The sequence below is a fragment of the Nymphaea colorata genome, chromosome 1 (genome assembly GCF_008831285.2).
Source record: "Nymphaea colorata isolate Beijing-Zhang1983 chromosome 1, ASM883128v2, whole genome shotgun sequence".
Taxonomy (NCBI): Eukaryota; Viridiplantae; Streptophyta; class Magnoliopsida; order Nymphaeales; family Nymphaeaceae; genus Nymphaea; species Nymphaea colorata.
In genome coordinates, this window is record NC_045138.2 from 18836083 (window position 1) to 18863465 (window position 27383).

Here is a 27383-nt window from a genome sequence, read left to right on the forward strand (position 1 = left end):
TTTTAAAAAATAATACTTCAGTTCTTATCTAAATTTAAAAACTTTAATGCAGCCCCCCGCATGAAAACCCTTTGTGTAGTGATTTTTTTCATTAGCGTTAAGTTCCTTGTAAAGGCCTCATTCTTCTAAAAGTTTGGCAATGTGTCTTCTAATACTTTAAAAAAAAAAAAAAAGTTTTATCGGTCCACCATACATTTGTTTGAAAATGCAATTATATCCATCTAAAGTTGGTAAAAATATAAGGGTGCCCTTCCACTGAAATTTTTTATGCCATTTAATTGGCTTCTTTTGATATACTTTTCGGCTTTTAAGATGTGGTCTTAAACTCCTGTTTGATTAGAAAGCTAAGCACGTCTTGTCACTTTTTTTATTTGAAACAATAAAAACCACATTTTGGTGCTTGCTTCGAGGTTCCCGTCTTTTTACAGCGTTCTTGCTGGCGGCTTATGGATAAAATGATCCGGATTCAGCTGTATGTAAAAAAAAATTTATAATTAATGGGGAGAGAGAGAGAGAGGGGCCCATTTTCCCAACTCACGTGAAATAAATGCAGGTAAAATTATAAAAAAGAATAAATATCTGACATGCAGAGCATGTGTTTTGTCTTTATCAAACATAGATAAACATACCACATGGGCAGCAGGGGTGAAGTCTGCGGTTGGAGGGGCTTTGCCCTCTCCTTAAATTGTAAAAACTTGAAAGTTTACGTATAAACTTTAAAAATTATAATTTAACATTTAAAATTTTTTAATTTAACCTTTAAAACTATAATTTGAATCTTACTACAAATTTTTTTTTACTAAGCTCCTGCACACGCACATGAAAGTCGTAATTAATGTAACCTGCTTCTCCTTTACTGTTTACACAAAACCTTTAATATCATTAACAGAACATCAATTAGGATCCAGTAGGCCTAAGACTCTCGTTGGCAAGAACTAGCACCGAACTTTCAATCCCACCACACCATTGAAAGATTTTCTTATTAGAAAGAGGTTTCCAAAAACTCGCTTTGTCATTCTGAGTTGTTTATTCTTTTTGGCGTTGGGGTTTCAATCTTTTGAAAATTTTCTGTCTCCCGTTCTTAGGTTTTGCAAATTTCTTAAAGGGATTTCTAAGCCTAAATTATTATTGTGAATGGACTTGAATCTGTACTTAAAGTATTTAAAAGTTATTTTTTTTAGTTGTTTTAAACATATTTGAAGCAAGCGCTGATTTATCTTGGAAATGAATGTTTTGGTTGCCTTAAATTAATTTGAATTTGGATATAAATCCAACCTCTTAATATATATGTAATATAATATATACATATGTACATATATAATATATGTTATATATATATATATATATATACATATATATACATATATTACATGTATGTTATGTATATGTTAGTCATTATAAAAAAAAAAGACCTGGATATAAGACCAATGTATTTTGAAAAAAAAAATGCATGTTTTAGTTGTCATGAACCGATTTTCCGATTTGGACCCAACTTGCTTTACAAAAAAAAAAAAAACCTTATTATCATTAACAGCGTGCAATTTCGGCACCTACTGGACATCAATTAGGATGAAATAAATCAAGTAAGGATCAAACTTGAACGGTTTAAAACACTGATGTTCACCAAACGAACCACGACACACTACATGAAGTTCATCATTTTCACTTAAACCTTTTAGCAAAGAAGAATTTATCAAGACGCCCCCTGTTTCACGGCTAACACAGAAAATAGGGTCTGAATAAATGTTAAAACCAGTAAGACAATGGCAGCAAGTAGAGACAGAATGGACCATGGGTTGTGGAAGTAGTTTCGCTTCAAATATGCTCTCGCCGCATTCCAATCTGAGGCAACATAAGACTGCAATTGCCTATAGAGTTCATCATCTAGGCAGTCTATAATGCCATCGCCCAACTTGTTGAAGACCTTTGCAGCATCCTCGTCACTGCCAAGAAAGTTCCTCACAATCCCTTTAGAGCACAGCAGACTCACGTCCTCAGCAGTGTCTATCAATTCGTCCATGAAGGACACATATGATGTCACCACATGATTCCCAATCAGTTTTGGGTGCATCCTTTCGAAGGCCATCAAGTTCATGTATATTGCTGCTGTATGGTCATCTATGCTGATGTATGGAATAGTAAGCACTCCCTGTTTTTTATCGAATGTAATTTTTAACCCACTGTGTCTTTTCGCTTTCTTGAACTCAATGCCTGCTTCATGAAACCTCATTGCAGATCGCATGTTTCCTGGTTTGGAAACTTGTTTGCCTAAAAGCCTACAGACCAAGATGGGGATGGCGAGGGGCATACGCTTAATTCCTTTGCCGATGACGTTCAGCCATGGGTCGCATTGCAAGAAAACAGGCTTGATAAAGCCTTCCACAGAAAAGGTTGGCTGTTCTTCCGTTGGTCTGCCCCGTATCAAGCACTTCCTGTAAATGTCTAAAATGTGTAAACCAGGTCCATCAATCGGGAGGGGTTTGAAGCCATAACGTTTGCAGATCAAGTCATTGAGATATGCGTCATTGTTGATCTCTCCCCTTTGCACTACATCGAGCAATTTTCTTAGGACAAGGAGTGGGATTTGGTTTTCTAGCAACAACATGTCTCGAAAAACCACAGTATGTGTGAGCCTCCCGTTTATGCTGAAGATGGGCTCATCATTCTCCTTTAAGTGGCGACTACGTAGGACTTCAAGAATGAAACACCCATCAAGCAACATCATTCTTAGAAATGAATCTGATGGCAATTTCGGATCGATATCATCGTAGCTGTCCCTAATTTCTTGCTCTACTTGCTTCAAAGAGCTCACAAGATTAGAGAGTGAAACCTGCCTCCTTGCTAGGATGCCATATAAGGCTCTTTCTTTGTGATCCTCCATGGGCTGTAAGTGCTCCTTCCAATAGTGGTAGGGACCAAGGGATGCCATTTGAGGGGTGTGAAGCCAGATGACGTCTGATGCAATGACAAGGTCGTTAGGCCATTTGTAGACGGACGTCTTCGCCAACCTTGTGTGATATGCAGATGGGTCATACAACTCGAAATTTTGTTGGATGACAACCACCCACGAGTCCTTGTTCTCCTTCTTCTCTTCTGAAGTTGTTGCTGCATTTCTATGTGCCATGGTTATCATGAAAAAAGACAGTAAAAGTAGAAGACTTAGCGAAACCAAATGAAAGAGAACTTATCTGAAAAAGTGTGGTAGGCAAGGCCACATGAGAAGAGAGGAAAATTATTGGAGAAACAAGAAAGACTGATCATGCTTTCCTGTGATATGAAGAAGCCAAACACTTACAAACATTTGATAGGAAGATCTTCACATGATCCTTAATGTAAACCTTCACGTTCTATTTAGTCAATAATAATATAAAAAATGATAATTTTATCATTAAAATTATTTAATTATTATTGAACCATTGCATTGCTTCATGTGTTGTGAGGAGACAAGACCTTCCCTATCCTTCCTCCACCCTTATTAATTATTTGGTGTGTGTGAGAGTAGGTTTGCATTTCTACTCGTATGCTTTGAATGTTTGGTTGCTATTATTGATGGTATGCTTTTCGGGTGTGTTGTGCAAAGTCCTATATTTTCAAACGAATATAATTAAATATAAGCATGTGTGTGTGTGTGTGTGTGTGTATAGTGCTTGTTTATTTTTATAATGTATTGAGACCAATCAAACTAAATATTAAATATGTACTAAAATTAAAGGGGTGGTTGAGTAGAATGTTAGGACTAATAGAAAGAGTAAATGAGATATAAGGATGGAGGAAACCAGAGTCACTCTCTTTCTTTTGGGTTCGGATGAGAATTTTGAGACTATCAAAAATGACTTATTAAGCTTGAGTAAACAGCAATTTAGCATTCTACTTGCTGTTATCGTAGTGGGAAGACTTCTGTAGCAAAAAGATTGGAGAGAGATAAGATACCTTCCATTTTCTTGCTGCATTCTCGGTTGAAGTCTAAGTTGAGGATAGTGACGTGTTCTCCTATTATCTCAGCCAAGAAGTGTTAGAGAAGGAAGCTAGTGGACTGCTGATTTAGATTCAAGTCATCTTTGCTCAGGTAAGTGCTCTACTTAGTTTGGGTTGACAATCTTGAACATAAAGATATGGTTATGTGCAAAACTCTATGTTGTAATCTGGATGTATATGATTATCTATGTGTATTGTAATCTGGATGTATATGATTATCTATGTGTAGGTCAACTAGGACGGCCTCTGTCTATAAATTCCTCAAGTACGTATTTAGAAACAACAACAACTCACGTTTGGACATCTATGCAGTTTTGAATATGCTATGATTTGAAAACATTTTACTATGAGTGGACTTGAATATGAGCTAGTATTTAGAAAGTATATGTCTTAGTTGTTTTAGACATATTTGAAGCAGGAGCTATTTTTTCTTGGAAATGGATGTTTTGGCTGTTTTAAATGAATTTGAATTTGGGTATATATATATATATATATAGGAAAAAGGGAATTGCATGTTGTAGTTGTCATGAGCTTATTTGGATTTGGATCTGACTTGCTTCACAAATATATTGGTTGCGGCTCATATTAAATCTGGATTTGAATCTATCTCATTTTAAAAGTAGATATTTTAATTATGGTGAGTGAGTTTGAAATAAGACCTATACTAGAAGTTGTCAATTGATTTTGGATTTGGATGATTTAAAGATGCATATGTTTAATTACTTCAATTGTTTAAATAGATCTAGACTCGGATCTAGTTCCTCCTATAGGGTTAAAAACTACGACAGTTCATCAGTTTTGTGGTTCTGAAATTAAAAAAAAAATGTAATAACAAACCACCGATAATTGAATCAGTAGTTATAAACACGTATTTTTTATGTCTTCATTGAGCCCTTTTTGTGTAACTTCATTTGGATACGAGGTCTAGTTTATTTTATATGCATTTACTTGCATTTTATTGTTTCAAATGCATGAGAATATGGAATTTGACTTGTTAAACACTTATATTTATGGCTGTTGATGATTTTATATATATCCACACCTGGATTTGACTTGTCTTTAAAGTTGTATATTGCATCATGCGTACATTATTGTGACTTTGCTAAATGATGCACATGAATCGGATGTGAATCATGTCATAATGTTGTATTTTCCTCATTTAGCATATACATTTATGCATGATTCATGATTGCAAGGAAATTTATGTTTGGATCTCGGTTAGCTTGAGATCTGTATGTCTTATGCGTTTGTTTTTCATGAAATTTTATGAATTTGCTTGACTTAATATTTGAGATCTAGACTTACGTGCTAATGAATGAGATGCATGTGCTTGTGATGTGAACATGTGACCGGAATTGAACTTCATAGTCAAAAACTTATATTATTATGCCGTGTGCTCGAGATTATGTATTCAGCACATAAAATTAATGAACTATATATATGCACACTGCATGTGTGCTTGAATATCTGAACCAAGTAATGGATGCACATGATCATTAATACATGTCTTGTCTGCCCTTAAATGGTCTGAATCACAAGTAATAAATGCTCGTGTAGCGCCCACAGTTTGTCAGCAGGAGAAACATAAATAATGGTTGCATGACAAATAATAGTATTGCAAGCATTTATACATACATTTTTCATGTCTGTACTGAGGATACATGCTATTATAAAATGCTTCATCTTTCATGTGCATATCTGATATTGCGGACAAATATTTAATCTCATGATTTCAGGTTTAATAATACAAATTAAAATTTGGATTGCTGACCATGAATGTTAGAATAAATTAATGATAGGCATCATTTTAAGAACTTCTCTAAATGAACTCTCTACAAAAGATTGCAGTGATCCAGACGGGACTAAAGTGCTGTATAAATATTTGCTAGATGAAAATAAAGGCATACTAACAGCTACAAACGAGGCGAGCCGTCGTACCACGATTAATTGCAGTCAATTGTCACGTTACAAGTTAGTCCCTGATCAGTCGTACCAGAGTGTTGGACAGGCGATGGACCAGACCTGGACAGGCTCCCTTGGCTTGGCCTGGTCATGATCAATTAATTAATGGCCATTAAATTCGTGCGAGCAAATATGCATGTAGATACTTAAGTAATTCATGCCGTTGTGCATCTGGGATCGCTCGGCGTATCGGTCTCTAATTAACTTTCTAATATCTAACAAGTTCTTTTGCATTTGTATGCTTATTTATAGATTGTGCAGGTAGACTTTTATGAAAATTATCATCAATAATGTAGTAACAAAAAATGGCAAGATTACCACAAACTTGGTGCAGTTGACAAGAAATTCTGATTTCCATTCACTCCAGTCCATTTTTAGAAACCTTTCATTCAGTTCAAATGTCAATTATAATTTGAATTTAATGCAATTGGCTTCCTCCGCTCCACTTCTCATATCCATGTACTCTTGTAATCAAATTTACATTGAAAACACGCATATCTGGGCAGTGCAATTGCATACAATGGTAAAATTACACCTTCAAAAATCAAACTCCATAGTTTTTATGGCAGGGGGATCACCCCCCATCCATTAAGGAACAACAAATAGAAAGAAAGTTAAAGAATATGCCAAAAAAGGCCTTATATAGACGATTAGACCTAGATACACTTGTCGCTCGAGCAAGGAAACAGCCTCTATCGACAGACTCTCATGACAGGCAGTTAATTTCTGAAACAGCCTGACGATCTCAAGAGGAAAACCTGGCAAGAATCACCCCGGGATTACGGGCTGCAGGTGTACACAACCAACGGTTCTACTATTGAACTTCAACACAATCATATATAACTTTCTCTGGCCTTGAGGGGCATAGTATAGTTGGTTGGATTGGCTTTATAGTGAAAGTTCAACCATCAGATTTATTCTCGTAGCGCTATTCATTTGGCTGTTCATTTGGACAAGAAGTAGGGGTGGGCATCGGGCTGGCCGGGCTGCCCGGCTCGACCCAGTCCGTTTAAAAATAAAAAACATTTTTTAATCATAAAATAATGTTTTTAAATATAAAATATATTTATTAATAATAAATATATATTATTAAAACAAAAAAATTAATATATATATATATATATATATATTAAACTTAAATGAGCCGAACCGAGCCGGGCCGAGCTATCGGGCCCAAGCCCAAACCGGCCCCGCAGCGACCTGGCCTGATGCCCACCCTTAACAGGAAGCGGTCTAAACTTCTCTACCACCTAGGTCATCAAACAGTCGTAGACTTGATGCCACTAAAAATGAAAAGGAACTTCGGCCTCTTTGGGTACCTCCTTTTCCTCCACAATAAAACTTCTTATTAACATCCAAACTAACTAAACATTTTCGAAAATCACCTTGCATCTAGTTTCGCATTAACATCCTTCCCCTCATCCTTCCACCGAATGCTGTACAGACCTTCCCCTCATCATTCTCCACAAAAGCCAAGTACTCTACCATGCAGCCTACTGTTCCTTTAATAGATATGCCAAGATGGGCTAAAGTTCATAGTATTTAGCCAAAATTTTAATGGCAAAATCGATCAGCAGTAGCCGATCACATCTGCCTCGTGATAACTTCCACATGTGAATGCCAGACCTCATTTTCTGTGAGAAAAGTGGGCCCCTTTCCTCTTCCTAAGGCACGTGGCTGGTGTTTTCTTCCATTAGCATGCCAGTCAGTTCCTTCTAGAAGGCCTCATTCTTCTAGAAGTCTGGCCATGTGCTTTTTAGGTATTGCGGTCTTGCCGGCAGCCAGGCAAAATAGGAGCCGGCGGAGGCATAGTGCCACCAGTATTTTGAAAAGTTTTAGGACACAGCCATTTTATTTAAAAGAAGCACCATTCGTCCACCATAGACTTTTTTGAAGATGAAAATGATCTCTTATTGTGTGTGGCCGGGGACATTGATACACTTTTCGGCTTCTAAGGTGTGGTCTTAAAACTCTTGTTTGATTAGGGAGCAAAGCATGCTTTGTAACCGTTCTTTTCTGAAACACTACAGACCACATTTTGCTGCTTGCTTTTCATTTCCAAGGATCATGAGGTTTCCCATCTTTTTCCGGCGTTCCGTCCCTGTTACTGACATCTTAAGAATTAAAGGAGACAGCCTTTTGTCGTTGGCCCGTCTCTCCGATCAACTAGCTTTGTTATGTCCGTGGTGGTGGCTGCCAATGTGGTTGCGTTCGTATGCCCATATGTTCAATCTCTCTTGATCCATTTCACGGCTCAGCCCTTCACCCTCAATGTTGCGATCCTTTTTCATCTTTTGGCACACAATAAGCCTGCACTGGTTTGATCAACTAATTGATAACTTTAAATGGGCAATTGTCAACTAACTTACTTTAATGGACTTGTAGTGGGGGGGGAATGGGGAGGCTTCGGCCTTGCATTCTTTTGAAATAAGTCTGCAATCTAGCAGTGACCTTTCACCTTCCCCAAGTAGATTTGGTCCTCGAAAAGGCCGTGATCCAACATTAGCATTCAAAAATCTTGTAATGTAGGTATGAATCATAAAATTCTCCTCCCAAGGCTTCTTCGTTGGGGTTCAGCTATATTCGAAGATCTTTTAAAGGGGGAGAGAGAGAGGGACTCATTTTTCCAACTCACGGAAATACATGCACGTATAAATTATAAAAATAATAGACATCTGCAATTGACGACATGCACAAGTATTAGGAAACCAAGTTTTTTTTTTTAAATATCTAATCATCTATCCAGGTTCATGTAGCTTAATATTTAATATTTGGTTTTGTTTTGACGGCCAATCAAAACTTATGTATGCTATTAATACTTATAATGAATATCTTGTAACAGTTCCTTAAAATAGGGAGACAACCCAACTATAATGACCTATATATAAGACATTGACATACTCTACCGGTTCTAAGGCCGATGGCCCTTCTGTGGGTAAATAAAGTAGCGCTTCACGTTAAAATTTTCTCTTTTTAATATTATTTTACGTTTTCAACATCGTATCATAGTAGGTTTTTGGTGTAGAAAATTTTTATGCTTCATTGCAGTCCTCCAAACGATCAAAAAATCGCTGGATTCTTCAATAAAGTAATGGCTTGATCAATTCTCACATGATCTCCACAACAAACTGAGAGACTCAGTAAGTGAATCGCCTTCCAGTCTGAGGGGGAACGAAAGAAGATAATTCCTTGCGTTGGCAAGGATTATGTATGTGTGTATGTGCAGACACTGTCTTTTATTTCTTGCTTCTGACATTTACAGGAAATGCTCCTAGGCAACTATGGAGGAGGAAATTGCTATAGTAGGAGTGCTAGTGAAGGCAAAATCTGAAAGAGAAGAGTTTAAGAGTAAGAGGTCACGATGAGAAAAAGGCATTCAAATTTGTGCTGCGGCTGAATTGCTCATGTTTTTTCATCTCATAGTTTTGAAATGAAGGGCAGTGGAAGGCATGCTAGAAATTCAAACGCCCATGTCTTTTCATCTCACTTTTATGTTTTATGTTATCCATCAGATTTCAACTCAAAGGAGATGGATACTGGTGCATCCAGTTCATATGGGATTCAAATCTGTTGTATATTGTTGGATCGCTCAGAGAGTTGCATGATGACTATTAAAGTACAAAATCCGCTTTTTAAAAACAATCGTTTTAGAGATATTGGTGATGCTTTTAGTAATATTTATAGTGCTTTCTTTAACATATTTTAAATTTTTTACAAAACCTAGTGCCCCATAATGAAAAAGGGGGTTGGGGGTGGGGGAAATGGAAGAGAGACTCATTGTCCCAACTCATGGGAAATAAATGCACGTATAAAGTATAAAAAAATAGACATCAATAACGACGGCAGTTGGTCACATGCACAAGTACAGTAATTGATGTCAATGGCGGTTGGTGATTTGTCTTTCTCAATAGTTGATGTAACCTGTGGTTGTCCATTACCTTTATCAAACACAAAACCCCTTATATCATTAACAGCGTGCAATTTCGGCACCTGCAGAACATCAATTAGGATCGAATAAATTAATGAACGATCAAACTTCAATTATTTAGAACATATCTGTTCACCAAACGAACCACGATTCACAATCTACACGAAGTTTCACATTTTCACTTTCCCTTTTAACAATTCCCCTGTAAGGCAACGATTTTGGAAAAAAGAATACATCAAGAGGGCCCAGATCCTAAGAATAGGTAATATCACTAGCCACTTTTCACCTATAACACAGAAAATAGGGTCTGAATAAATGTTAAAACCAATAAGACAATGGCTGCAAGTATAGATAGAATAGACCACGGGGTTTGTGGAAGTAGTTTCGCGTCAAATATGCTCACTCCTCAGTACAATTTAAGCCGACGTAAGACCGTAGTTAGCGATGGAGAAGCTAGGGAGTTTGGATGACATTAAAACTAAATCTCTTGGAAACCTAATTTTCAGAAATCGATGTTTTGATATGAAAAACCAGGTTTTGTTAAAACCAATTTGTTGAGGGTGTCATCCAAACGCCCCCTAAACAGTTCCTCGAAACAAATTTTCTTTTAAAACCAGATTTTAGCACCAAAAGTTAGGTTATAACCCAGCTACATACACTCTATATATCACTTTGTGCGCCTGGTGAGGTTCACCCGGTTTCCAAGCTATTTTGGGATTTTTGCTCTTTTTCTCAGCTAAGAAAAAAATGTTAAGATAATGCATCTCATCATGCCCATGTACATACAAGTATTTGTGGTTTCTGATTCAGATTGAGTTGTAGGCGTGAAAGAAATACTACATGAGTTGACTACACTTGAGAGATTAATTTGGTACATTCATATAGGGTAGAAAGGGGAACGCCCTTAAAGAAAGGCAAGGGAAATATCAGTATAAAGAGAATTTGTCTGTTTGTGAAGACCTCTAAGTTGATTAATAAAAAACATACTTGAATGTTTATTATAAAAGCATTGAACAGGGCTAATACTATTTTTAGTGCTTTGAAAAATTTGAAATCTGATTGGTGAGAAAGAAATATCTCAATAATGATAGTTTGTGGACTAACAAAATGAAGGGTTCCGATTCGTAAGATGGAAGAATACTGATGGGGATGGGATGAAGGGCCGCATATTCTTTGCTGGACGTTTTCTGCAAGTAAATCCTCTGTTCTGCACATGTGCTTGTCGGTTAGATGCTACTTTTCCCTTGCAGCTGGGGGTTTAACTGAACAATTCATGGATTAATCATGTTTTTGAGAGCACGGTGGTAACGGTAGGCCCTGATAAATTGATGCCCATAAGATGACCAGAGTTTTTGTAGATTTCTAATCAAGTCAAGAAGCCTGAGGAGACTTCGCGTGTTCGAATAATCATTTTTTAATTATTTAGCAAATATGGGAATTTTAATTATTTAGCAAATAATTTTCAAAAGAAGATCATTAGTTTTGTTTTTCGAATTCTGTTCACATATGGGTACCGTCCACTTTTAGGGTTTTTTTTTTTTTTTTCTTTTGTAAATTTTGTTCCTTCATTGTCTGCTAATGAAACTGAGGGGTTACCCCACGGGTAAAGCCACATGTCGGCATTTGCCCATACAGTCTCACAAATTTTATTTATTTTTATATTTGTGATTTCCAATAATTTGTTTATTCCTATATCGTAACCCTTAATTATTTGCCTTGTACCCTTTAACCATTTTATTATGTCTTATATGGGAGAATGTTTGAGCCCGTAATGACTGAAGATCAATTGATTGAGATGTGTCGTTATTGAATTCCTCCACCTAGATCTCTCTACCTCAAACAACTTTTTTAGGACCAGAACAGGCGTTTGATTTCTAGCATCAGCGTATGAATCACAGTAATTGTAAGGATCCGATTCTTGCTGAAGACAACTTCATAGGGTTCCGAACAAACTTGATTTGGGTCATCTACAGTTCCTAGGAGTTCAAGCATGAAACATCTATCAAGCAGCATCATTCTTAGAAATGAATTTGAGGACAATTCTAGATCAACATTGTCATACGTATCCTTCAGTTCTTGCTGTATGCCCTTTAAGGGGTTAATGAAGCTACAAAGTTGGTCCTCTTGAGGTTCCTGTAGAGTGCGCTCTCCTTGAGGCGCTCCATAAGCAGCCGGTGGTTCTCCACGTGGTGGTAGGGATCGAAGGAACGATGCCATGTGAGGGGTGCGGTGTCAGTCATACCTGATGCAATAACAAGGCCATTCGGCCATTTGTAGATGGACATTTTCCTTTGGAAATGAAGTAATATTGATCGCTATCAGGGTTCTATGCTCGGTATCTTTCTTCCACATGGATCACCCAGCGCTTGTTCCCCATCCACTTTAGCCGTTGCTGATGCATTTCTCTCATCCCGTCCTGTTGATCCCCCCTTCTCTCTCTCTCTGCGGCCTTCATCTTTGCCTCACCTGTCATCGGTCGACTGACTCGACTCTATTGTTGTTCCCTGCCTCACCTGCTCGCTTTTTGCTTCGGAACAAAGAGGGAAACAGCAGAGAATTACAAAATAAGGGAACATGGAACAACAGTCTTTCAGTATAAAGCACATCTTAATTTGTTAATAATTAAAAAGGAAAGGACGCACTAAATGGCGCCCATCCACAGCAGAGGTAGAGTTGCCCCTATGGTGCTCTGCCTGCAAGAGGAAGCCATTGAAGACGGAGAGAGAGAGAGAGAGACCAAAGGAGGACAGAAAGAAGAAAGATTCCAAGCTGTTAAACTGATAAGCTGCAGCCCCACTGCAACAGTCACTTGAAACTGATCGACCCAATCTTTAACAAAAGCAAGATCAAGCAACATAACTAGCCACAGTGAGCTAGAACATTGAAAACAAAGGGAACAAATAAAAAACGCACAAATCCGATTGGTTGACATGCCTGACTTGAGGATCTTGATTGTTTTTTTTTACCGTATAGGCTTGCTGCCAATGATCTTATCCATGCCAGATTAACTACTGCAACCTTCTCATTTGAATAAGATTATCTAGGTGACGTCTGATGTGAAACGTTCTCTAAAGTTGATGGCTTATGGATCTTATGGAGTAATATCCTCTAATAAGGAAGGGATAATAAGCCACAGTATATTAGTTTACTTACCGTAAGCCAAAATTGAGGCCATCTCACGATAGCAATGAGGAATGCCCTCTAACCATCACTGTATGAAATAAAACCCGATTAAAGCTGATTCTAAACTTTAGCAAATCAACTTTTTAGGAACAACAAGTAGACATAAAAATATAAACAGAACAGAACATGTGTTCATAAAAACACAAACAGAACAGTAAAGGTGCCTGAGCTAGATTTAGGTGAGGCTTTGCTACACCTCGTTCAGTTCAGTAAAAAGCATAAAAGCAGAAGCAGTTTCTATGTTTCTTATACTATAAAGCAGTAGTGTTTATCGGCAGGTATGCATAGATTTATTTTTACAAACATGTTATCAATAAGATTGCAGATGGGACAGATCTGTTAGTATTTTTTGTTGTGATGTGCCTTATTAATGTCTCAATGAAGTCTGCAAAAGCATACATGGAGCGGCCATGTGAGAAGTGACGACAGACTGGAATTGATCAATGGGAATGTTCATCCCATCCGGCTTTGTTTATGTACAGGACTTGTGGGAAGAAGTAGAGAGCTACGTAATCAATAAGGGAACATGGCAGACTCGACTAGTCTCACCATGAGTATGGGACGTCTAAGATCATTCTAATTGGGTAGAAGATTATACCTCTACGGATGATTATTGGAGTTCGGGTGAGCAAAGCCCACTTGAGAAATCAACAAAGCCATGTTGCTAAATGCCCTCATTGGTCTCACTATAAAATCGTCCATTACCATTTTAGCATAAGTAGCGTATAACAATCTTTGCAAGTTCACGAGCAAGGGAGTTTAATAACCATGAAAGGAATATATTATTGCATCTAGCTCATAATGAACAATCCTTTCAAACAAAATCAGGTTTGGTTATTGTACCATCTATGAAGCCCAACAAATATTACAAATTTTCAATTATAATATTTTTGGTGACATTGTCGTTAGCATCCTAATGTCTTAGGGCCTGGAAATGACAGAAACGCTCCTGATGATAAACATGAACCCCGCCTACATACAAGAATAGAAGTGGAATGTGGAGAAAAACAAATTTGTAAAAGATTAAAATAACCCTCTGAAATGGTAGAACACGGGTGCCGGTGTTAGGCACTTATCATAATACGGGAACCCAGCATGATTGACACGAGAACTTCCAGTACCCTCCATCCTAATGCCATTTTCCACTTCGTCATTTCACTTTTCATGTTTTTCAAATTCAACCTCTATTTTTTCCTTTAACCAGTAAGATCCGTCGTTAAGACCAATGCCACGAAGGTGAAGAATCTATGCAGGAAACATTGTGCTAATTTATTGGTGCATTTATAAGATTTATGAGGACAATTAAAAAATCTCCAACTTTCCCACCATAAATCTCCTTAGGATATATGACCATTTAAGTGGTATACCATATACTGAATGAAGGAAGTTTGTGAAGTATGATCATTTAATAAAAAAATAAGCACTTGATGAACACAAAATATAGAATAAAGTATAAATATGAGATCGTGTGTAGCAGGATACAATTACCTTTGGACAGGGAGGTATGTGGATCTCCACTAACGAAGCAGACAACAAAAACGTGACCCTAAGGGGTGGTAGCGCATTGAGCGGCAATGTGGTCATACTCCTTTAACGGCTTGGTTCGAGTTCTTAGAGCGACCACTGTCACGTCCCAGCACGCGTCACTTTTTGGCCCGTAAAAAAGCCCAACGTAGCTCTGTGAAAACCCCGGAAAGCGGACACAAAGGGGGGTCAAAGCCTCTCTTAGAAGCCGTGACAATGAACATCTCACCCCTAACAAAAAAAAAAAAAAAAAAAAACAAAACGTGTTTCTTTTCAAGTAAACGGGTCTGATTAGGATTAGACCTAAGCCTGACCCGATAAAAAAAAAAAGGTCCGACAATTAAGATCCCATGCCAAATCTACTATTGTGCCCTCGTTTTCTTTAAATACGATCAAGCTTCTACATGTTTGACAAGCCAAAAGATATAATAATAATCTCAATAATAAGATACGCCGTGGCTTCATTGATGTGGAACATGCCCACATTCTCCGGTTAGACTTAATGATCCCACATTCTCCTATTTAAATCCTCAAATCCTAAGCTCTAAAGATCAGAACTGAAGATCTCTATCCCTTCCTCTAATCTCTTTCTCTCTGCAATAAGCCCCTGCAACCAAACAGAGATGACGGAGATCAACGGAGAGAGGAGCCAATCGTTGGCGTCGGACATAGTCAGCAACTTCCAGGAATACGAAGCTTCAGGTTTTCGAAAGAAGATGGAGAGGAGGTGCATCTACAAGTGCCCCTACGGCCTCATCACTATAAAAAATCTCAAAGGAAAGCACATTCCCCACATGGTGTCCTTCGGGCCATACCATTATGGGGAAGGGCATCTGCAGGCCATGGAGTTCCACAAGCGCAGGGCTCTCCACGGTATCGTCATAGGGGACCGCCTTCCCCCTTCCCCAACCGAAGCACAAGAACAGCTCAGGCTTCGACTGCGTCCTTTCATGGACGCATTGAGCGAAGTGGAAGAAGAGCTCAGGGATTGCTACGACCAACTCGGCCCAGAGTGGTCGCCGTCGAAACCTTTCTTGGAGATGATGCTGCTCGACGGCTGCTTCATGCTGAAGCTCCTTCGTTGCGCAAAGACGCCGGACAACTCCAACTTCGGCTCGAGCGGGACTCCTCCCGATCCCATCTTCGGCCCCAACGTTTCCCCTTACATGCGCGCGGTTCTGCGTCGAGATATGTTGATGCTAGAGAATCAGATCCCACTGCTTGTCCTCGAAAGGCTACTTCACGTAAAGAATAGTAATAGACTACAACGGGGGCGTGCTACCTGCAACTATGCATACCTCAATCGGTTGATCATCGATTTCTTTGGTTTCAAGTTCTCTGAGAAGCCAGTTCTAGGCTCTCGTCGCGGTTTACACGTTCTGGACGTTTGCAGAGAGTGCCTGATCGGAAGCCCAACGCAGGTTCCAAATCAAAGCCCTAATCCATCTCCAAGGAGGTCGTGTGACGCCACTGGTAAGTGCATTCTCCATTACTGAATTTCTGATAAAGAAACAGTAGCGTACATCACCGTTAGCAAGTAAATGATGCAGATGCATGCATGGTCCTTTGCGTTTACCAAGTAAGCACCGGTCATCAGACAAGCACCACACGCACACGCTAATTAAATCTGAATGAAAGGTTCGTGGTTTACAGAATGTTTCACGCATTGAAATTTGTTTTTAGAATGGCTTCAGCTTTTAATGTTGCGATTCAATTAATGCAACTTTGTTAAGTGGACATCTTCACGGGTACATAGAAGAATCATAAAGAAAAATGCACAAATATGTCAAATTATTAATAAAAATATGGCTGACGTTGTAATTCTTTATTATTAAAAATTTAAAACTAACGTCCTCCCTGCCTTTCTCTCTCTATGAATGTTTGACAATCTCAGCTTCAACTCGAACTTGCAAGTTCGACTCAAGCTCGACTTGTAAATTAAATGAGTTGAGTTCAATCTTAATTTTTAATTTTTAACTCGAGTAGTCTGTAAACAAGTTGAGATGAATTCGATTCAATTAAACTCATTTAACACTAATACTTATTTTTGTAATTTGAAAAAACTCGAGTCGAGTCAAGTTTAAACTGGTCAAGTTCCAGTTCGGCTCGTTCATGGTACACCCCTAAATACAGCTGGGGTTTCTCCCTTATGACCTCCCTCTTTCTCTTAATTAAAATCTTCAATCCATTGTCAATCAACGCTCAATTTATTTTCAAATAAACCATTTTCTTTTACTAGCCATGCCATCATATATATACATATTGTACCTTGTTAATGATATTTTCAATGCGAAAGTGCTGGAAGACTGGCTCCCCACCTTTTATTGACGAAAAAAAATATTTATAGCAAAATCATATTAATGATACTAATTTATTTATTTTAGAATAGTTATGAGTTTTTTATTAATTACCATAAGTCTTTAACGGCTAAAAATGATTCAATATTAATTAAGAAACTTGTGGAACTATTTAATATTATCAAACTATTATTAAAGGGTTTTGTATAAATATACGCACGCAAGATCTATGAATATAAACAATAGGGCATGTATTATAACTCTTTAATATGTTAGTCAACTCTAAGAAGATGATGACTTTTTTAATGAATGGGATATAAAGTTGTAAAATATCTCATTGGAACTAATTCTAGGATCTGGTATCCGCATTAAATCTGCCTTTCTTGTGAGACTCCATATTGGACCTCCTCAAGAAGCATAAACGACAACGTTTTTAGCCTAATATGAGCTGAGATTCGCTACTTAAAAAATGTAGATTAAATTAGGGTCTGCTTGTTTCATGATGACCTAAATTTCATAGTTTTTAACCTGTAACGTGAATTTAAGATTCATGATCATCAGTTTGTTTAAATTGAGGAGCTTACAACACATACTTCTTAATGCAGCTTTGGGTATGAGATCCGAGACCATCAAACACTACTTCAATTGCTAAAAATGCTTGAATTTTTCACCATCCCTGTGCATACTCTAGCCTAAGCTGTTGAAATATTCTTATGATTTAATTAGATTCCAACTAAACGAAAATGTTCACTACGTGACAACATGACAACGGCGTAGGCATTTCGCGTTGGCGGTGAATGCTATGATAAATAGCTTCTTTTGAATTTTCTTAACAATAAAAAATAATTTGTATTTGGTGGAGACAAAATTTAAAAAGTGAGAAATGTTTTGAGAAAAGACAGAAGTGCCTTCTGCTTATTTGCCTACATCATTGACCATGCTCTGCACACACCAAACGTAATTAATTAATTAATTGCTCATATGGTCAACCGGAAACTTAACCTTCTAAACTCCGCTCGAAATATAGGAAGTGCAGAGGAACTCAAACAACTTATTACATTCCAGAATTTGGTTCTGCAGTTTCAAGCTTTCGTATATCCAACATAATTTAATACTGACTTCTTGATCTACGCTTCATGCGTTGCTTATTGCGTCTACGCCGCTAAGCTGCGGCTGCCCCGAACGGAAGGACGCCAGCCGGCCATGGTCAAGCAGAAGAAACGGCATCACATAGTCAGGCCGGCGACCAACTCGATCAAAACTCTGGGACATCCCGGGACAATATTGGCGTGCCTGAAGCCCACACGATTGAAATGGGATCACAGAATACCGGTCAACAACCTGATCAGAACCCCCGAACTTTGTACCAAGACAGCATTGTCGTGGACTGCTTCCAGTCAGAAGAAAGCAATGGTAGTCAGGAGGGCGGCAATCAACGTGATCCGATTTGTTGTGGCCTGTCCAGGAAAAATATCGTCCTCCACACAAAGAGCACCGGCGTTCCGTGCGTAAAGTGGCTTCGGGACGCAGGAGTGACGTTCAAGAAGAGCCATGGCGGCCGGTTCTCCGACGCACACTTTGACGAGAAAAACGGCGTCCTGAGCCTTCCGTTCCTGGAGATAGACGACGACACTGCAGCCAAGTTCATGAACTTGATAGCCTTCGAACGCATGCACCCAAGCATTGGGGGACAGGTGACGTCCTACTTCCTGTTCATGGACGCGCTGCTGGACACGGGCGAGGACGTGAGGCTCCTCATCTCCAAAGGGATCGTGAGGAACGAGCTCGGAAGCGACGACGCCGCCGCCAAGCTTTTCAACAGCTTGGGCGATGGCGTCGTGGACAGCGATGTACAGAACGATGGCGCATCGCAATTGGATGCAGAGAAGAGTGTGAGATTTATTATCACGGAGGTCCGCAGAAAGTTGAACGCATATGCGTCCTCCAAATGGAATACGTGGATCGCGGATCTGAAGCATAAGTATTTCATTAGTCCCTGGGCTTGCATGTCCCTCTTTGCTGCCATTCTTTTGATAGTCTTGACCATACTTCAAACTGCGTATGGCGTATCGGCTTTTTACAAGGGCTAGCTACTAAGGCCTTTTGCTCAATATTGCTAGTATCAGCGTTGGTATCCGGTCTCCGATTTTATTATTTGTTCTCACAACAAATCCTTTGAATATTTTGAACAATTGCAAGAAATTCAACATGCCAATTGAAATAATTCGCTGGGATCTAATTTGGATGTCGTTTAACATAATATATATGGCTGTGTAATATACACATTAACATTATGTAAATGAACGACGTGGTTAGACAATAAACATGCCACTGGACTGACTTGACATGACTAGAACCAACTACGTCTTTGGGATTAATGACGTTGAGTTGTGGGGCAACAAGTCAGCCATGTAAAGAAGCTGGTTGACTCGGTTCAGTTGTTAACACTGGGATTGGATCAGCGGATGTCGAGATGTTCTAAAGATGCGACAAAATAGACCAATGTGTTTTTAACGACCATTCTTCTTTCTCTCTCCTTGCCACATGCAATCTAACCTTGTCATAGATACCATTAGCTTTGGTCTCTCCCCCATCCGATTTTGTCCTTCATGCCATTCTACTTTATTATCTATCCTATATAGAAATTTTGAAAAATTATATTTTAGCCTCTTTCAAAATTTTGAAACTATAACCCCCCGGGATTTGCTCAAGAACATTAGTTACAGCAGACTGCAGTTGTTTGATATCATGCTGTTTCGCTTCATGTAATTGATAATTGTCTTGTGGATTTGATGTCTTTGCTAGCAAGTTTTGTTTTTTAAGTTACTGATGTGCAGCATCGTGCTTCAACTAGCTGGTTTTCATTTTTTAGAGAATCTTAAACCAACATGAAATTTTGTGAACCAGAAGACCTAATTTGTGTTGTATACTTCTGTTGAATGGTGGAATGAGGAAATGAAGCATCAAGTTTTTTTTTTTTTCGGACATTTTTACATTAGATATTGTCTGGCTCAAATTCTGTTTTTATTGGGGAAAAGAAGCAAAAGAAGGAGTCTTGTTTCACTTACACTTTTCTTGTTGTTATGAGGGGTTTTTAATTGTCATTATGAATTGGTTTCACCCAACTGCTCCTAATGTAAGCTAGTGTATAGTGAACTTTAAGTCGGTGAAATCCGCCCATCTCTCGTTAGATTTGCACTGGTAAGTCTGCCTACTCAAAGTTAATTGTCCGATTCAACTCAGGCGGGAAAAGTCCAAAAGGTTGGAAGCCGAATTACTGCCAATCTAATTAAATATGAATCGGCTGATTCAGGCCGATTCTTTTATGAATCTCCACTTCGCAAATTTCAAAATTAGTGCTTAGCCACTCTTGAAGACTTGAAGTTATAGTCTCTGCTTTAACAAGTGACTGAAACATACTGCAAACTTCAGCAACAACGGAATTTCGTGTATTCAGGTCATGGCCCTACGCTAGAAGACCTCAAAGCATTCCAAAGCAAGTTGAGCCCTATGTTGATATTTGCTTCAACCTGAAAGCGAGTGGTTGGAAGATCTGCAGTCTGTGCGCTAGCTGGCTCTACACCGTTGCTGAATTTTTTCTGCCTCATTCTCCAATTGTTTCCCGAGCAACTTGCTTCTACAATACGACGGATCACTGATCATCCTCACCTATCTATATGCATTTGTGAAATAAGAAAAAAAAAGGCATATAGTGACATAAATGTTGCATCATTATAAGGGCGTTTGGTTGAGTATCAGTTAAAATGATTAAGATTTGTGAACCGTGGATTTAAGATTCGACTCTTGCCCTTCTGATTTTAAATCAGATTTTTCTCAATGTAAAGAGGTAAAATAAGGATTTTCGATGCCCTAAGAGCTCAACAAACTCTTAAGGGGCATTTGACAACAAAAGTAGTGTAGTAGTGCTCGATCAATCTATTGTAAATATTTAGGCTTACATTCATAAAGCACTGGGTGACAACAGTTGGATGCACGTCAAATTGAACGCTGGTAGAAGTGGTAGTAGGGGCCATAGAAATCTTAAAATTTTATAGTTTGTTTTTAAAAAGAATTTAGATTTTCAAATTACCTTAAAATATTTTATTTTATCGTATTTTCAAATTAGAAAATTGGCCAATGATCGGTATCGAGATTCACTTTTGTAAATCAAAGAAAAACCAAGGGGCACCACAAGTGATGGGGAACATGTTGGTGTATGGAAGTTGATCCATATGGACACTCTTTATGTAAGGGCATATATGTCATTTTGTACAAATACGGGTTTGCCCTAATCCTTATGTTTTGAGGATGGCCGTCGCTTGAGTGTGTCTGTTCTGTGTGTTCATAGAAGAGAGAGAATACAAGAGATCTGTGCGACCGTGGACGTAGGAGATTGTTGCTCCGAACCACGTAAATCGTTGTCTTCTTCCTTGTTGCTTCTAACCACCCCTTGAGAGTGCGAGAGGAGAGTTTATTCTGTGTTTTTTCTAACAGAACATGTGGGTGATTTGGGAATGGTATAAGATTAAGTCGGTCTGCTTTGCCCATCGGCCCCTATCTTAAATCTTCTTAGGCAAAGTAAAGCGAAGTCAAGCCAATGAACAGCCCAACTTCTTTGGTTGGTTGAAGCTTTTCCAAGAAGCATCTGCCTTGGCAACCCTCTAACTGACTTTCGAAGCAGTTGAACAAACGATTCTGAAAATCGAGTGGAGCAAATGGAAGTAAGAATTTCTTGTCAATTGCAACGAAGTCTTGCAGCAAGTCCACCATCACAAAAGAATACGTTAATTTGCAATTTGAAATTGAGCAAACAGACGAACAATAACTTGTTAAACAATATGAGAAAGCTGAACTGGAGTGGCAGTAAATATTAATTAATCGATCGCGTCCAGGACAAGCCAAGGGACACAGTGCAGGTCTGGGCCTTCACCCTTAACACTGCAGGCCTGATCATCCACATCCACTCGCAGAATACGGGAGGCTATAAGTTCACCTTGTTGGGTAGTGGCCTTGAGTTCGATCCCTTTTCTTCTATAACTGCAAATGAGATCCTAGTTATGAAATTAAAACAGGAAATAAATCAAATATTAAAGTTTCTGTTTTAATTCTTACCATAAGTCTTCATGTCATAACCGTGGCTGGGATTTGGAAAAATCCTGAGAGGCGGTCTATAAAGCCCAGCTTTTATTCATCTCACTACAATGTTGAGAAATCAAGCAAACCCCCAAAATCATTTCTCTCTTGTTTCTTTCTTCCTCTCTTGCTCAGCATCTGACACGCTGTTGGTGGTGGACCTACTTCACACACGCTGTTCAGCTGGTTAAGATTCAACACACCTGTCCCTTCAAGTTGTTGTCTTGATAGCGTGACAACTGAATACCAGTGGCTGCCTTCTTTTAAGTCAGTGTGGACCACTGCAGTATGGGTTGATGACTCATCTGCCTCTCAGCCAGAACATCGATTGATGGGTTTTAAGGCCATGTTTTGGAGTTCGGCGTCTTTCTCGATTTCTTGTCTGCAACAAGTGAGCCAAGCGGATTAATATCGAGTGAAGTTAGCTCGACTCGGATAAGCAGACAAGTCATTCAAAAGATTCCCACGCGACTCATTTGTTGAAGGAGTCAACTTGAATTTGGACTGGAAATGCGCTTTACTCTGCTGATTGACGACCAAATTGATTCGAAATGCGCTTTTATCACAATTTCGCTCCAAGTCTCCAAGCCGTGTGATCATCAGATTAACTCAGTTGCACCACAAACTCTTTATCCGAAGATTCCATAGCAATTGCTACCACTTTCACCGAAGATTCACTGTGAATTGCTACCACTTTCCTCGAATGAAGATAATATGAAAAGTCCTTGAAAAACTTGGCCTCAATCAAAAGGTTAAAAGGCGACCAAAAGTATCCTGCAACCTGGGTTTCTCTCCCTCTCTCAGCACTTGTTCTTTCTTTGCACGCCTGATCCTCCACCTGCCCAATCCCAACTCAACCCTTCCCGTGCCATTCCTCTCCAAGCCCGCCGCTACCATTCAACTCGAAGAATCACCGGAAACAGCAGGGACAGTGTCTCGCCCCTTTCTGTTCCACCAGCACCACTTTTCCAGGTAAGCATTTCGAAAGCTTTTGTATAATACCAAGATAAGGCCGTGGCTGAAACCTCACTCAGCTGCATCGTTGACGATGCCATGCCCCACTGGGTTCCGTGGGTTACAACAGTTCCACAGGCAGGCCCATGGGCTGCATCGGCCATGGCCGACGCGCCCAGGCGAGGTCGACAATGGTAGATGCAGCCACCCTACTCGTTGGCGTCATCTATTGCCGGAGCATCACAGCTCCAGTGGTATCATTTTTTGGCAGTAAAGTGTTGGCAGTTGCTACCCTCATGCAGACTGTTTCTTGACATACTAGCGTTGTCTGTGTCCTTTTAAGTTGGTCATCGAACACCCGATCATTGAGTTTAATTGGTTGGGCTTCGAGCATTAGATCTGCCTCGCCAGTGTTCATGGACCTTAAGCGTGTTCTATAACAACTTGGAGGTTAAATCAACTCCTCACCAATAGAATACAGCGCTGACAGCAGTTTTTAGTTCTTTAACTTGCTCTTTTTCAGTTAAATTATTTGAAAATTTATAAAATTTAAAAGTTGGGTGAGAAGGCCGATTCTTGATGACACAGACCAGCCTCATGTATATCTAATCAAAGATAAATTAAGTCTTGACTTAGCATTAAAACCTCAAAACTAGTAGCAGAGGCACATATGGGCTGTAATGCTCGGTCGTCTACACTCACTCTATGGATTTTCCTTTATTTTCATGTGGGTTCTTTCAATTATTTGTTTAATATTTATATACGTTGGTGGTCCTTAAGGTATGCAAATTTTATAATAGTGTTTCTCAGCTTAAAATTTCTAGGTTTACTATACGGACCCACACTAAAACGTAAATACAAGCTAGATTTTTAGATCCTCAAGGGGCACAGCTGGTCAGGCTAGGGGCTTGTGCAGAAGCATGCCTTTAATTCGGGTCTTGTTGGCAGTATATCTTTGCGTATTAATGGCTCCAAAGTTGCCGCCGATGAGGACATAACCCAAGACTCTAAAGCCAGGGAGAATGGGAATTAACTTTTCTCAATCAGTTAGATTATTTATAGATAAGATAGCTTGGTATCGCATGCCCACAAAGCACTTGTATATAACTTTACATTACTTGCTTTAGGTTTCCTGACTCTGGTATGGTTTTTTCTTTTGTGGGTTTGTCCCTCACAAATACAGTAACAATGGGAGAAGAGAAAAATGAGAACGAAAACATTTGTGCTATTGACATACAGAGAGAATGTGAATCTTATGATCCTTCCGAACATGAGTCGAAGTTGGAATTGGAAAGAAAGTGCATCTACAGATGGCCTAATGACCTTGTCCTTACATCAAGCTTGTCCAAGCACCGGACTCCTCACATGGCATCCTTTGGTCCCTACCACCATGGGGAGGAGCACCTGCAGCCCATGGAGCATCACAAAGAGAAAGCTCTCTACAGAATCCTCAAGAAGAGCAAGGTTTCAACCTCTGTCTTCATTGAATCATTGAAAGGCGTAGAGCAGGAACTTAGGGATTGCTACGACAATCTTGATCAAAAAATGACGTCGGATTCTTTTCTAAGCATGATGTTGCTTGATGGGTGCTTCATGCTTGAACTCATTCGCGCTAGACTACTCCTGGAGCCCAAGGATCCGCATGATCCTGTCTTTAATAGGCGTGGAGCGGTTATGAATACTGTGATTACACGGGACATGATGATACTAGAAAACCAAATCCCTCTCCTTGTATTGAGAAAGTTGCACGGAATAGAGGAAAATAGAGAGATTAATGACGACAAATATCTCGAAGATTTGTTCAAAAAAATTTATGGGTTCATAGATACCTCGCCAGTTAATGAACCTAATTTGCATGTTTTAGACGTGTATAGGAAGTGCTTGGTAATGGAGAGTGCACCAATGCAACAAACGACCCCCTCCACCCAAGTGTCTTCCAAACCGGTTTCGACTCAAAGTCCATCAAGGCTACATGGTGCTGGCAAGAAGCTGAAGTCTATGCTCACATCGATCCCCGCCTTGGACTTTACGGCTCTGTGCTGTAGGCCAATTCCCAGATCAAATGTGCGGTCTGCAATGAGGTTTCATGAGGCAGGGGTTGAGTTCAGAAAGGGGGAACACAACGATGGCCTAAAGGTTACCTTCGATAAAGCATATGGAGTACTCACTCTTCCATTTTTCCTTGTCCACAACCACACGGCGGCAATCTACGTGAACATGATGGCCTTTGAGCGAATGCATTCAAAGTTGTGGAGGTCCCAGAAGATGATTTTGTATGTGGGGTTCATGGATAGTTTAGTAGATACTGCTGAAGATGTGAACCTACTGTGCTCTCGAGGGATCATGAGGAACATGCTTGGGAGTGACGAGGAAGCTGCCCAAGTCTTCAACAACTTGGGTGTTGGCATTCCATACTGTCCAGACTATACAGTCTACGATGACTTGCAGGAATATGCTGCCTCCTATTGGAATGCTGCGAGAGCATATCTGAAGCGGAAATACTTCCGAAACCCATGGGCTGCTGTGTCTGTATTAGCGGGCATTTTTTTGTTGGTTATGACATTTATTCAAACCTTGTTTTCCGTGTTGGCTTTTATACATAAATAGGATCCATGGCTTCTTCTCATATTCTCATCTCTTAAACCATGGCATCTGAAAGCTGAAAAGGCATGAACACCATGGCTTTTGTTGATCTGTTGTTATGACCAAAATTAATTTTATTTCTGGGTATAGCAAATCCTGTAAGTAAGTTGATAACAACTAGGGAAAAAAAAATCAACAGAGACAGGTTTGCAACTTAAGAAGATTGGCGGAAATTTCTTGATATGTAACTTCACTAGCTTCTCAATGTGGATAACTTTTAAGGCCTGCCTTTTTGCAAATTGATCAGCTGTGGTAGTATATTGTATCTAGCACGACGAGAATGAAGATGGAAAAGAAAAGCTTGGGTCAATTGTGTAACCATCAGATAGACAAGAGTTATAAAAGAACTGCCATTCCCATTGATCCTTCACCTGTTTAGCTCACACCTGATATCCTTTGCATGTTATCCATATTCACACCCCTTGGATCATCTTATACTCTTATCATAATATGAGCGTTACTTTCCTCATCCTTCCTGCACAGTGTGCACAAGAAATTGAATGCCATGTTTTTTTTTTATCCTACGTTGCGTAGGGAGCCTGCTTTCACTCGCTTCATAAGTATATAGCAACTGCTTCTCGATGGTGCCCATCCTGCACATATGTCTAACCTCCACCATTCTTTGCTTTCGGGAACCTACACCTAAACCAGATTTCACGACCTGTATGTTTTGGAACGATGTCACCAATATTGTTCTTGGGAAAATATTGGCAAGGTTTTTCTGGGGTATTTTTCAGCAAATTTGTTTTTTTTTTTCAAGAAGAAATCTGCAACTTTTTTTTAAAAATAAAAAATCATAAACAATAGAAAAAATAAAATGAATGAAAAACTAATAAAAAGTGAAAATTTGCTGGGCGGGGGGTTTGGGGCGCGGGGGTGTTGTGGTGTGGGACTGGCAGGGGCCATGACCTCTCCTGGGATTTTGAAAAACAAGGTTTTATTAGTTAAAAATTTCAAAAATTTAAGTTTGGCCCATATATAAATTTGAGAAAAATATAGTTGGCCTCTGTAAAATTTTTCATTTACTTGATGCTTTGAACTGTAGGGCCCCCCAAGAAAAATTCTTGGCCACAACTCTGTTACATATCATGTTTTCTAGTCGTGCCCTGTTCAATCACGTGAGGTTTGAAGCCAAGATATTATTAAATCAGTATTTGAATGGAACGAAATCATGAGAATTTCGTGTGAATTAATCAATCGAATTAAAATGTATACGTTTTAAACTATCAAAACCAAAAGGCAAACGATTAGGAAGACTAAAGAAAAATAAATAAAAAACAAGAAAATGTTTTCTTTGTTACTGCAATATTGATGAGAATTGTACTCACGCTGGTTTTCAAGTTTGAAGAGGCCTTCATAAAAGCCTACCTGCGCAATTTGTTTGTAACTAAGCAAACAAATGAACAATAACTTTTTTTAGACAATATGAGAATGTTAAATTGAGGCATGTCGTGTGAGCCCACATTTATGACCGAACGGATTCCTGAGCCTGTAGATGCATATGTCATGAATGCAATGGCAATAAATACTTATTAATGATCATGGCCAGGCAAATCCGAGGGACCCAGTCTAGGTCCATGCCGTCGGGCTTGACTCAGTCGTGGGTCTAAAAGCTTGACCATACTGGCATTATGACTAAATATTACTATGAAATGGCCCATAGATGGGCCGTATAACAGCGTACCACTGTTTGGACCATTATTCCATGTCATCATCTTTCTCCAATCTTTAGCAGCATTTTTTTCTTCCTCTTATTTCCTTTGTAAATGTCATTTGTCTGGATA

The 27383-nt window shown here is 39.1% G+C and overlaps 3 protein-coding genes across 3 annotated transcripts; 2 read left to right on the plus strand and 1 right to left on the minus strand.

Annotated features, from left to right (window-relative positions):
* Window positions 1–1693: 1693 nt before the first annotated feature.
* LOC116262048 (UPF0481 protein At3g47200-like) lies at window positions 1694–3270 on the minus strand. Its single transcript, XM_031641105.2, has one exon. The coding sequence runs from the start codon at window positions 3131–3133 to the stop codon at window positions 1694–1696; it is 1440 nt and encodes a 479-aa protein (XP_031496965.1). The 5' UTR covers window positions 3134–3270.
* Window positions 3271–15195: 11925 nt separating this feature from the next.
* LOC116262103 (uncharacterized) lies at window positions 15196–18959 on the plus strand. Its single transcript, XM_031641233.1, has 2 exons — window positions 15196–16045; window positions 18037–18959. Exons 1-2 carry the CDS (start codon window positions 15196–15198, stop codon window positions 18957–18959), a joined length of 1773 nt encoding a protein of 590 aa, XP_031497093.1.
* Window positions 18960–22763: 3804 nt separating this feature from the next.
* LOC116252876 (putative UPF0481 protein At3g02645) lies at window positions 22764–25584 on the plus strand. Its single transcript, XM_031627487.2, has 2 exons — window positions 22764–22974; window positions 24140–25584. The coding sequence occupies exon 2, from the start codon at window positions 24145–24147 to the stop codon at window positions 25561–25563; it is 1419 nt and encodes a 472-aa protein (XP_031483347.1). The 5' UTR covers window positions 22764–22974; window positions 24140–24144; the 3' UTR covers window positions 25564–25584.
* Window positions 25585–27383: the final 1799 nt, after the last annotated feature.

Excerpts from the sequence above, each read along its gene's own strand:
- LOC116262103 (XM_031641233.1), top strand. The coding sequence starts at position 15,196 with ATGACGGAGATCAACGGAGAGAGGAGCCAATCGTTGGCGTCGGACATA. Across the intron at positions 16,046-18,036 it reads GAGGTCGTGTGACGCCACTG|CTGCGGCTGCCCCGAACGGA; the intron begins GTAAGTGCATTC and ends TACGCCGCTAAG.
- LOC116262048 (XM_031641105.2), bottom strand. The coding sequence starts at position 3,133 with ATGATAACCATGGCACATAGAAATGCAGCAACAACTTCAGAAGAGAAG.
- LOC116252876 (XM_031627487.2), top strand. The coding sequence starts at position 24,145 with ATGGGAGAAGAGAAAAATGAGAACGAAAACATTTGTGCTATTGACATA.